This window comes from Rhinichthys klamathensis, unplaced genomic scaffold (genome assembly GCF_029890125.1).
Source record: "Rhinichthys klamathensis goyatoka isolate OS25496 unplaced genomic scaffold, OSU_Roscu_1.1 h1tg000121l_1, whole genome shotgun sequence".
Lineage (NCBI taxonomy): Eukaryota > Metazoa > Chordata > Actinopteri > Cypriniformes > Leuciscidae > Rhinichthys > Rhinichthys klamathensis.
Window position 1 is genome coordinate 3,652,488 of NW_026606658.1, and position 12,417 is coordinate 3,664,904.

General features: G+C 35.3%; 1 protein-coding gene across 13 annotated transcripts in view; it reads left to right on the forward strand.

Moving 5' to 3' along the window:
* The first annotated feature begins 380 nt into the window (after positions 1 to 380).
* svila (supervillin a) overlaps positions 381 to 12,417 on the forward strand; it is a 72,253-nt gene continuing 60,216 nt past the window's right edge. For 5 of the 13 annotated variants that reach the window (XR_008807486.1, XM_056255566.1, XM_056255569.1 and 2 more), the window contains exons 1-3: positions 382 to 727; positions 11,382 to 11,442; positions 12,013 to 12,098. Coding sequence is in view for 12 of the 13 variants with exons in the window: in XM_056255566.1 (XP_056111541.1) it covers positions 673 to 727; positions 11,382 to 11,442; positions 12,013 to 12,098 (202 nt within the window). In the remaining variant the exon portion in view is untranslated. Of the gene's footprint in view, positions 728 to 11,381; positions 11,443 to 12,012; positions 12,099 to 12,417 lie in introns of all 13 variants that reach the window. The other 8 variants (XM_056255564.1, XM_056255567.1, XM_056255565.1 and 5 more) reach the window with 5 other exon arrangements.

Here is a 12,417-nt window from a genome sequence, read left to right on the forward strand (position 1 = left end):
ACAACAATATGACTTGGCAAGTTATGTTCTCCATGGCAGAGATCTTGCTTTTCCACTCTCTCCTTCTCTAAGTACCACGAATATGTCATTGCCAAGAGACGATTGGAATTTCTTGTTCCTTTGAGGCAATTATCTTCTCTTACTTTCTCACCCTTTCAGCTGTCCTAAAAGCTAAACACACATCCACTGTATGCAGCTGCTAGTGCACACAACCGCTACTGTTTGACTGTTGCTGTCCTCCATCTCTTTCCCCTTTCTTTATATCTTTCTCTCTCTCTCCCTCATCCCCCAGCCTCAGTATTGTTAATCTGATTAGCAGTGAGTAGCATTAGCACCGTAGTTACCTTGCTAGCATTTAGCAGTAGCCATGCAGACAGCGAGAGGCTCTCCGTCAGCAGAGTGTCATAGTGTTGGAGAGATACTGTTCTCCTCCTCCCCTCGCAGCATTTCTCTCTCTCTCTTTCTCTCCACCTCCCTTCTCTGGCTGTCCCAGGACTGCTGCAGCTAACTCTGCATCACCTTGCAGTTCAGACACTGCTGCCTTTCTGCAGTCCTCTCTCTCTTTCTCCTATTTTTCCTCCTCTCTTAGGTCCTTCACTATCCCCCCCCCCCGACCTTTCTGGTCACTTTCTTTTCTTATCAGTCATCCACTCCTTGTTTTATTCTATCAATATGTACCGGAACCCCTGGATCTTCAACTATATCAACCATGTCAAGTTGTGCCAAGGTGAGTAAATGGCAGTTGGGGTGGGACAGAACAGGACAGGCCCACCACGTCTCTGTTAATGCTACTTGGGTTTTAATGGTGCTAGAGCCTCCAAGGACAGAAGTATTCAGAACAAGGGACTCGCTGACTAAAAAAGAGAACTGAGGCATTTTGAAGCAGAGCAAGTGTCGTCGCTTTTGCATACTGTGGTTTAGATATTGAATCTTTTCAATAGTTTAAATTCTGTAGTTGGGTCTGTTAGTCAGTTTAAGAGAGTTTGACGCACAGTATTGCCTTTTAATGGTTTTGTTTTGGACTGTGCACTTGCGCAACGACACTTGCTTTTCCATTTATCCTGTCTGTTCTTAGTTAAATGCATTTTCACATTTATAACAGGTGTTTGTGTCCAGCAATCCACTCTTAGACATACATTTTATGCATCAAATTAATTTATAGTTTATTAAAATGTTCAATTTGCTTTCATTTATAGTGGAAGTATCCTAGTCAGTGTTTGGACTGCTTTAAATGTAAATGGGTTAATGTGTAAATGTGTGAATGGGTTTTAGAGATTCCCCTTCACCTAATTCCCCCTTTCCTGGAGTGCAGACACCAGCTGTCTTTTTTAAGACTCTTAAGATCTCCCTCTCTGTCTGTGTATGTGCTGTTATGTGCTAAATAACAGTTTAACTCTTTTGAAGGGCATTGAAGAATGTTCAGAGTTGATCTGGTATTAAAACATAAAGCACCATTTAAAAATCATGATTTAAGTGATGCCATACATATGCACAATGGCACACTTCCTGTGTCCACATTGGCTAATCCTATTCCTCTTGAAGACTAATCCTTTATTAGCTGAGACAAGTGCTAACACCTCACTGCCACATTTTGGCTCAGTGTTTTCCTATTTTTAGGTTTCATCCTGTAAGTGTGTTTTGAATTCATGACTAGCATGTACTACTTGCTGACTTTCATGTAGTTTTATCACTTGAAGTGATTTGGGGTCGTATGTATTTTTTTTTTTTTAAGAAATTAATACTTTTTCAGGAACATTTAAATGTACATTTAATCATTTAGCAGATGCTTTAATCCAAAGTATTGCTCTTAAAAAAGCAATAAATTGCCAGTAATACAAAGTTTCAGTCATCGTTCAAGAAAAAGCAAGGATGCATTAAACTTTTCAAAAGCAGCAGTAAAGAAATGTCTAATATTATGAAATATTTCTATTTGAAAAAAAGTCATGATTTCCACAAAAATATTAAGCAACACAACCAGTTTCAATATTGATAATAAAAAGAAATGTATCGTGAGCACCAAATCAGCATATTAGAATGATTTTTGAAGAATCATGTGACCCTGAAGTCTGGAGTAATGGCTGCTGAAATCACAGGAATAAATTGTTTTAAAATATAATAAAATAGAAATTGTAATATTATTTCATTGCAGTTTTTTTACAGTATTTTTGATCAAATAAATGCAGTCTTGGTGAGCATACTGTAAAAAATGATTTCCATGATTTGTTAACACAACATATTTTATTTTGTCAAATCAACTTAGATTCACTAATGTTGTTCAGATAACAAAACATTTTTAGTTTAGGTTGATTAAACTAATGGCTTGGTGGCAATGCACTGATATAAAATAAAAACATGAGTTGATTGTACTAATAGATAGTTCACTCTGAGTCTTAATTTTCCCTGCGCATGCGCCGGACGCCCGAGTGTAAACAACAGACGACACTTGAAAGAGAAGGCGCGATTTTCTCTTCAGCTTCTTCAGAAGCAAGGAAACAAGACTGTTTATGGTAAGTAATTTTAAAATGCAATGTATTTATAGACTGGTTTTGTCTAAGGGTAATGAAATTTATTTCCTAGGCAGCGAAAAATCAGAAGATGGTTTAAATCTGAATGAATGAATGAATGAAATCTTTATTTCGAACAATTAATAAAAATAATAATAAAATAAATAAATAAAGACAGCAATACGTATGAAGTATCCATACAAATAATTAAACACAAAAACAATAAAAAATATATATATATATATTTTTTTAGCATAATAATCAACCTGTTCGAAAAGGGATAGGTAGAAGCCCTATCTAACGTTATAAGAAATCTAACGTTATAAGTAAGTTAATAATTTTGCCTCAGAAATTCCAGAAGTTTCCATTGAAGTTGTTTAAAAGTTAGTGTGTTTCTTATGTCATCTTTTACGTTACGGTTTAGTTAGGCTGTTAGTGAAGCGATTCAACCTTAAAATAATCCCGATAAATAATAGTTTAATTATTTTTCATTTTCGTCGTGATTAAACGAATGCGTATTGGCCGTGCTGCTAACGTTAACGCATTCAGGTTAAGTTGACGTTTCCTTTAAGAGAAGGAAACGGCAATAACGTTAAGTAATAGAGATTGAACTGTTATACTTATGTTTCTGAAGCAATAAGTGTTCAAATGAATCTTTTTATGTAATATTTCAGACTTGTTGAGCTTTGAACATGTTTGCCAATTAACGTTACACGACGTATCTTGGACCAGACCTGGGGAAGGAGCCATTTGCTTCTCTGCAAACTTAGGCTGTTTATGGTAAGTAATTTTAAAATTCAATAATATGTCTCTATCACAACTGGTTTTGTCGTATTAATTTAATGTATAGGCGGGGAAAGGTCCGAAAATAGTTTAAATTTATTATAATTGTGCCGATTTAATTTTTTCTAACCACCTTACAGCACACACAAATATTTATTTGCAGTGTTGTGTGTAACGCGTTACAAAGTAACGCGTTACAGTAACGTAACTACTTTTTCGGGTAAAAAGTAGTGTAACGCGTTACTACAGAAAATTTGGTAACGAAACGTAGTTCCTTTTTCATTTCCGCACAACGTTACTTTTCCCATGGACAGATTTGACAGCAACACACTGTCTCCTCTGCTGCGCGCTTGCAATAGTCACAAGCTCCACATGGAACGTGACAGAGGCTGGTAGCAGAGCAATCAATTCTGTGAATTACACTGCGCAAACCAAAAGTAATACTCCCACCGGATGAAGAAGGGTTGGCTCTCCACAGAACATAAAATATTAATTGTATTGAATTTTTCGTGTTCGCATTTATGAGGAAAGAAACAATGTTATGGACGTAACAGTTCTTCGGACTTGACCGCTCTGAAAGCGGCACTAAAAGACTGCTTTAAATCTTTCACAGAGACCTCAAACATGCATTTAAAACACCAAATATTAAGGATTGGCATATCAAGCAAAATAATATTCGATGATTGCTCGAAAATCGTACCTCGACCCCCACATGCTTACAGTAAGACGGGGTTCGCTCAAATCCCGCTCCGATATTAAATTTCTCTGTATAGACCTGCGTGTTGTAGCCTAGTCATTAAAGAAAACGATTTAGTTTCATATTTCTGTTTAAATAAAATAATTTATTTTTTAATTTCATCAATGTTGATTATATGAAAAGTGAAAACCATGAGTAAGAGCATAAGATGCGCAATCGGGAGACAAATAGAGTGGGCAGACATGATTTTGACCACTTCATTAAGTTTGTTTTTTTAGAAAGCCTTTCTTTAAAGTGAATTTCGTTTTGTATTAATTGTATCTTAATTTTAATCAATGTTTCATCAACCAATTGTCTTTAATAAATAAGCAGTAAATATAGCAGGCAATATAATCAGGACTTCTCAGGAGCTCCGTGCCAGCGCGTGGACTGAGCTCGTCTCATAAATGAACCGAAACTTAGCGCAAGCTACTTGCCTCAAAGATCTGAGAAATATATAGAAAGCTTGAAATGTGTACTTTAAAACAAAACTATTCAAAACGAGAGAAAACAGACTCTCTGCATGTAATCCATATGAAATGTGCATTTCTCTCTGGCGCGTTCACTACTGTGAAGATCGCGAGTCAGCATCGTCAACTTTATCTTTGCAGCCGACACTGACTGACAAAGAAAACACTTGTTTATTAATAAACAATTGAAATGTCTCCTTGCTATATTTGATATTCGATATTCATAATCATTTCTTTTGCCGGTTCTTTGTGACATTTTTCATGAACGCGTCACCACCGCTCAATAGTTAATATTGTGCTTTGGTGTTCAGTTTATACAGGTTTTTCAAATGTTATTTAAATAAACATATTTTATTTTTCTATCTCAAAATCTTTCTTTTTTTTCTAGTTTTTCAATAAGTAGAGTTCATAGTAGAATTTTATGTAGGCCTACACATTTAGGAACAGATATTGGGTTCTGCCCAAAGTCAAGCAACATAAAAGTAACGTAAAAGTAACGAGTAACATAAAAAGTTACTTTCCAAAGGGGAAGTAAAGTAACGGATTACTTTTTTAAGAAGTAACGAGTAACGAGAAAACACTACTTTTTAAAAGTAACTTCCCCAACACTGTTTATTTGTAATCTTCTCTTTTATAGAACATTTTATAGAACATTAGAAATAGAAATAGAACATTTTATAGAACATCAGAGCCTGATTCAGTCTCTTGAAGATGATGTGAGTATATGTGAATTTAATTTAGAATTAGAAAAATGGTTCCAGTGTCACATGCCTGATTAATTAAAATTTCTATGCAACGCAACTTGATTTTGGCCTCGGTGCTCAAGGTCCGAGGCTATTGGCCCCCTCCCGGCACGCTGTTTGCCCTGGGTTGCACTGGCCTCACAGTGGAAAAGTGGCTTATGACTACTAGTTTTTATTTAAAGGGTTATTTCACCCAAAAATGAAAATAATGTCATTAATGACTCTCCCTCATGTCGCTCCAAGCCCGTAAGACCTCCGTTCATCTTCGGAACACAGTTTAAGATATTTTAGATTTAGTCCGAGAGTTTTCTGTCCCTCCATTGAAAATGTATGTACGGTATACTGTCCTTGTCCAGAAAGGAAATAAAGACATCATCAAAGTAGTCCATGTGACATCAGTGGGTTAGTTAGAATGTGTTGAAGCATCGAAAATACATTTTGGTCCAAAAATAACAAAAACTACGACTTTATTCAGCATTGTATTGTCTTCCAGTTCTGTTGAGGATCCGCGTTCAGTGCCGCCGCTGACGTAAGACGCTGCTGACGTGTGTCTGGTCCGTCTGTGTATTCGGGTTCAAATAAATATGGCTGGGCAAAAAAATGCAAGTCTTCCTCTGTGTGGAAATCCTTAGACATGTTTGCGAAGATTGTTTTGTTTCCAGCGTGCGTCTCCCTCAGACTGTAAACGAAGCTCGGGCGCACCAGACACACGTCAGCAGCGTCTTACGTCAGCGGCGTCACTGAACGCGGATCCACAACAGAACCAGAATACACACACACACACACACACACCAGACACACGTCAGCAGCGTCTTACGTCAGCAGCGGCACTGAACGCGGATTGACAACAGAACTGGAAGACAATACAATGCTGAATAAAGTCGTAGTTTGTGTTATTTTTGGACCAAAATGTATTTTCGATGCTTCAAAACATTCTAACTAACCCACTGATGTCACATGGACTACTTTGATGATGTCTTTATTTCCTTTCTGGACAAGGACAGTATACATACATTTTCAATGGAGGGACAGAAAGCTTTCGGACTAAATCTAAAATATCTTAAACTGTGTTCCGGAGATGAACGGAGGTCTTAGGGCTTGGAGCGACATGAGGCTGAGTCATTAATGACATCATTTTCATTTTTGGGTGAACTAACCCTTTAAAACAATGTTATTCATTGCAGAGCTCAAACCAACGTAGAAGAGCAGTTGTCCTTCGTTGGCTTCCTTACTTCCTCAAAGAGGAACCCTCCAAGTTCATCAAAATTTGTGAGGTATGTAAATATCATGTTTGTTTTAATAATGCCTTTAATAAGGCCAATGCCTTTTCTTTTTTTCAGGGGAGGGGGTCTACCCCAGGTAGACTGTAAAGTTCTTTGGAGTAACTGAAATAGTTTTAAGCTATTTAAACTGACGTGGCCAAGACCTACATTTATTAAAGCATTATTGGTTTGATATATTTAAAACATTAAAGAACATTTACCATTAATTGTACTATAGATTATTCACATACCCTTATTCTAATGGAAACACACCTCTGTTTAAAACTCATTCATTGTTAACCTACAAAGGCTTTGTAAATTTGTGATTCATAGTAATTTCCTTGTTCTCTTATTAGCCAACTGATGAGGAAGAGGTGGTGAAGGGGATGAATGTTGGACTCTTGGTGGTCACAGAGGCGAACACTGCAAACCTCCTCCCAAAGGAAATAATCGATGTGGCTGTGGTGTTAGAGGAGGTGATTGTGCTTGATGGCTTAACGGACGTGTCAAATGCCTTTGCTATACTAATGGGGCTTCTTTATGCTCTGAACATCACTTACCCCAAGGAGGTCAAATATACATTTGAAGTACTCCAAAAAGTGGTGGCGAGGTATGTTCGGCCAGAGTTCATGGAGTAAGGAACAAACTGTTCAGTGTTTAGTGGAAGAGGATTTTACTCTCCCCTACTCAACACTCACTGACATTCTGACATGTTTTTATTCGTCTGTTTTGAAAACAAAATCTCACAAATATAACTCTTTGCTAGCTCTGAAGTTGGATATCATTGAACACAATGATTTTCTCCTTTTCATTAATGTAAGTGTTTATTTTTTCTTCTTTCATTGCACTCGCTCATCCATTCACATTTCACTTCACATACACTCACTCATTGAATTACATATAAAAACAGTGTTTGCAACAGTGTTTTTTGGAGATTTTGAGTTCAAATGAAATATCCTTGTAACTAAACTGTTGTAAGCTTAATATTCATTATTAAATGTTATGAATTGGTGTAAGTCTTTGAAAATGTGGAATAGATGAAGAAAACTGTTTCGCAGGGTTAGTTCACCCAAAAATGAAAATTGTCATTACTCGCGCTCATGTCGTTCCAAACCTGTAAGATATTCATTCGTCTTTGGAACACAAATTAAGATATTTTAATGAAATCTGAGAGCTTTTTGTGCATCCATTGACAGCCTATGCAACTATCACTTTCAAACCCCAGAAAGGTAATAAAGACATCATTGAAGTAATCCATGTGACTCCAGTGGATTAACCTCAAGTTTAGGAAGTGATGTGAGTGCTTTATTTGCACACAAAAATAAAAATATTTACAAAATATGAATCTATCAATCTCCAACGCACGTTCACAATTTTTTTGTGCAAACATTGGGGTTGGCCAATACCTTTTCTTTTTTTCAGGGGAGGGGGTCTACCCCAGGTAGACTGTAAAGTTCTTTGGAGTAACTGAAATAATTTTAAGCTATTTTAAACTGACGTGGCCAAGACCTACATTTATTAAAGCATTACTGTTTTAAAATAATTGAATCACAATAAGTGAATCACAAAGCACTCACATCGCTTCATAAACTTGAGGTTAATCCACTGGAGTCACATGGATTACTTCAATGATGTCTTTATTACCTTTCTGGGGTTTGAAAGTGATAGTTGCATAGGCTGTCAATGGATGGACAAAAAGCTCTCAGATTTCATTAAAATATCTTAATTTGTGTTCCAAAGACGAATGAATATCTTTCAGGTTTGGAATGACATGAGCGCGAGTAATGACAATTTTCATTTTTGGGTGAACTAACCCTTTTAATACTGTTTGAGAAATAAAATATTGTTTTGAGAAAATGATTTTCATGCGTCATGTTCATTAAATGGGTTTTTGTTTTTAATTCTATTGCACTCAATTCAAGCTGATTTTAATATCATCACACTGACATTTGTTTATTCTCGCACATGCTTGACAGTTATAGCATGCTTGTATTGTTGCTTTAATGTGTTTTTATGTTTTTATTCAAGCAGCAGTTAATTATATCATACTAATGTATACTATAATACAATTATAATTTAATAAGTATAATTTATACTTGTCAGACAATTCAATTAATTCATATTTTTGTGAATGTTATAATAAATGTTAAAGTTATGGTTTATTTGTGCTGTTATTCCAGAATAATTTCTTTTAACAAAAAAGCTTTTGTTGTTTTAAGTTGTGTTGAAGTTGATTTAACTCATAATTTTAAGGCAACCGGTTAAACTTCTTAGTTCATTGTTACAACAAACTATATGTAGTTAAGATTAAGTTGAGTGAACTTAAAATTGTAAGTTAACTTAATCCCTTTAATTGCTTGACTAAGTTGATACAATATTTAATCTTAAGTTAGGACAACAAAATCGCTTGTTGTAAAAACTCACATTTTTAGTTTCAATTAACTCAAAATTTTAAGGCAACCAGGTAACTTACTTTTTTTTGTCAAACTAACAAATCATTTTTTACAGGCTTCTTTCAAAAACGTTGAAAATCTTACTGATCCCAAACTTTTGAATAATTTATTGTTAATAAATATCAAAGTATTTTATTATTGATAAATATTACAAAATAAAATGCATGTAATGTATTAAATATTACATATTAATTTAAATCTAATTACATAGTTTATTAATACAATAAATATTAAATAAAATGTATATTTTTAACTTATTTTAAGTTACTTTATTTACTTGCATTGTGGTAAACGTTTTCTAAATGTTCCTTGATAAACTTTTCAATCGTTGTAAGCTTTGGATTTATGATCTTGGTCATATGACCAAGATTGTTTATGGTCATATGACCAAAGTACAGGCTTTGACTTGCTTCAACTGTATCACGTCCATGTGCTTTATCTCCGACTAATGCCAGATATCAATGACTGAATCCTATATTTATGCAAGTTTATCAGTCACCATATTATTTGATACTGACTGTGCTGGAAAACAGGTGTGTGATATGCTGGAACATAAAAATGAACCTGAACAGGTTTCAGAGCAGTGCGATCAGCTTTAATGTGATGGTTGTTGTAGATCAGAGAGGTATTTTGGTGTGTCACAGGGCTGTGGAATAACACGCATGCCATTTCAAGTGCTGTAAATGTCACACTTGACTGTGTCTGATTAGCATCTGTACTTAAGAGGGCACAGAGCCAATGTTTTCTGGATGTCTGTTAGCGGTGGGTGCTCTCAACAAGACCATGCAATGCACATAATGAGTGCTTAGGAAAATTTGAGTGATCAATCTACTTTATCTGCATTACTAACTGTCAGTTTGTTTGATGGTTTTGTGTTTTTGTTCCTGCTTCTGCATGGGAAACATTGTCATTAACTTTTCATTTACTCAGTAGTGTTAATTTACTGTAAGGACATTGGAAAATCTGTCAACGATTTGTTTTCAACGCTGTGTCATTAATCACTTAGTTTGCCTGAAGAGCAATAGCTTTGTAGTTGAATTATCCCAGATGCAACAATAAACATCAGTAACAAATGGTACACGAAGTGCAGGGTAACAGAGTGATTTCTGTCATTTGTTGTGAATTCACAGTTTTAAAAAAACAACAATTTCTATTAGGCATAACGGCACAAATCCCCACATTATTTTGCCTCCACCCAGTTTCATAAGTTCCTTCCAAAATGTTCCTGTTCTCTTTCATTCCACCTTCAGTTGATGTTGTCTCATCTGCAGGCCCTTTGACTGAAGTAAGAGGAGATTTTTATGCGCTGGGGAATGTTTTTAGCAGATACTCATCCCAGCTGTGAAAACTCGCTCTGTACCAAACCAGAGTCCATCAGTTGGCACTTTTATTCACTTTCTCTTCTCAAATAGTGTTTGTGGAGAGGAGGAAATGACATCTAACCACAGTCCTTAATTTGGATTAAAATATTTGAATATCAAATTTTTAAGATGTCAGAAAGGTTGTTTAGTCTGGATGAATGTGTGTGGTAAGGCTATTGATCTGTGGGTAAAGTGGAAACACATGTTCTGGTCTTCCGATCCCTCTGTGAGGCTCAGATGTCAGATCTCCATGTGCTTATTCAGATGATAACAACAGTATTAGTCATTTCTTTGCATTACTCATGTGAATAATAACAAAACATTGTTAAATGAATCCCTTTAGAGTAATATTTTTTTTTTCTTTTTTTGAAGGGATGCTTGTATATTGGTTATCGGCGATTATTGGATTTGATATATTTTTATTTTATTATATTAAATAAGTATTTTATTTTTATATTTATTTTATTATTTTATTCTATTTTTTTATTTTACTATTTTTCCCCCTAGATCACAATTTATTTTGCATTCACAACTATTTTTATTTATAATAATAATAATAATAATAATAATGATAATAATAAGGGTATTGATTTATATTATCCCTTTATTTACCTTTTAAAATATACGTAATGTAAAATGAACATTTATTATTAGTATTTGGCATAATTCATTATCACTGTATTGCTACATTCTTTTTATTGCCTTACACTTGATGATAATGGAGGTCTGTGAGTGTGTTTTGTGCATCATTTTATGGATGCAGAATAATTTCAGAGATACAGATGACTTTGCGCATTACATGGTAGTCACTTTGACTAACAAAGCTGTTGAAACGACATTCAGCACATGGGCCCAGGCAGTTGACTCTGTGCATACAGATGTATGTGTGCATACAGAAATAAGTCTGTTCACCTATGGACACAGCACCATGTTGACATCCATGAAATGGATACTATTGTTTTCGTTCCTGCCCTTCACATGGGGCCTTTGAAACATCTTTCGCTGATCAGTCCTGTCACCAGCAGGAGTATTTGTTGTCTGAAGGCTGTGCTTTCTTTTGTGTGCACAGGCTTCACAGGAGAAACAGCCCCTAAAGTTGACAGTACCAAACTACAACGGAGAGCTCTTAGGTAAGATCCTTATTTTTATGCAAATATGTAGAATGTTTATGTAACTTGGGTTTGATTTACTGTACAATTTCCATGGGAAATATCCACACCAACAGTATCTCAGTCTTTGAAAGTCTTGTATAAGTTTTGAACAATTTAAGAGGACTATGTTATTATGTGTACCTGTTGTGTACAGATGTAGTCATGCTTTTTAAAATGGTGTATTCACTTGAACAACTTGGGATGTGTCTACACTTTTAGATAAATGTGTGATATTTACTCTCCCAGCTAATTATATATATTTTTTGCCCTTTTCTTGTATGCTTTGAGCCTGTGACCTTATTTCCTGTCAGGAAAATATTTTCTCTTAAAAAAAAATAAAAAAAAATCCAGTTATAAAAAGAAAATTAAGTGAGGATATTGCATTTCACATTTTCTTTGGGATGGAAGTTGGAACTGTGATATCTGCCAAGATTCAGATGCCTTTTCAGGTTCTGCTTTTACAAAAGCAGGCAATACTGAGACCTCTTCTGTTTCTGTTGTATTATATGCAAAATATATTGAAATTTAAATTTGGTTCACTCTGTCCAGCTTCCAGAAAGAGTTCTCGTTTGAGGAGAAAGACGAGGGAACCAACAAAGAAGTAGATGTCAGTCTGCTGGGAAATACACCCAAGGGTAAGTACAAATTACATCAACACTACAGTTGCGTGGTGTTTTATCATGGCTATTATATACTAGTTTAGTACTTACACAGTGAAGACTCTCACTAAACTAGCAGTCAGGAGCTCTGTCATATACTTGGCAAGATTCAGTTGACTTCTGCACTTTTAATGGAGGTGTTTTATGGTCAAGAATTTTAATACAAAGGTTCAATCTCAAAGAGAATTTGAACACTAAATGATCATTGTGGTTCTTAGGCCCACTTAATTTTAGGAGGGCTGTCCCTGATATACTGTATTTACATGAGACATTTTGTATTCACGTTAGATGACAA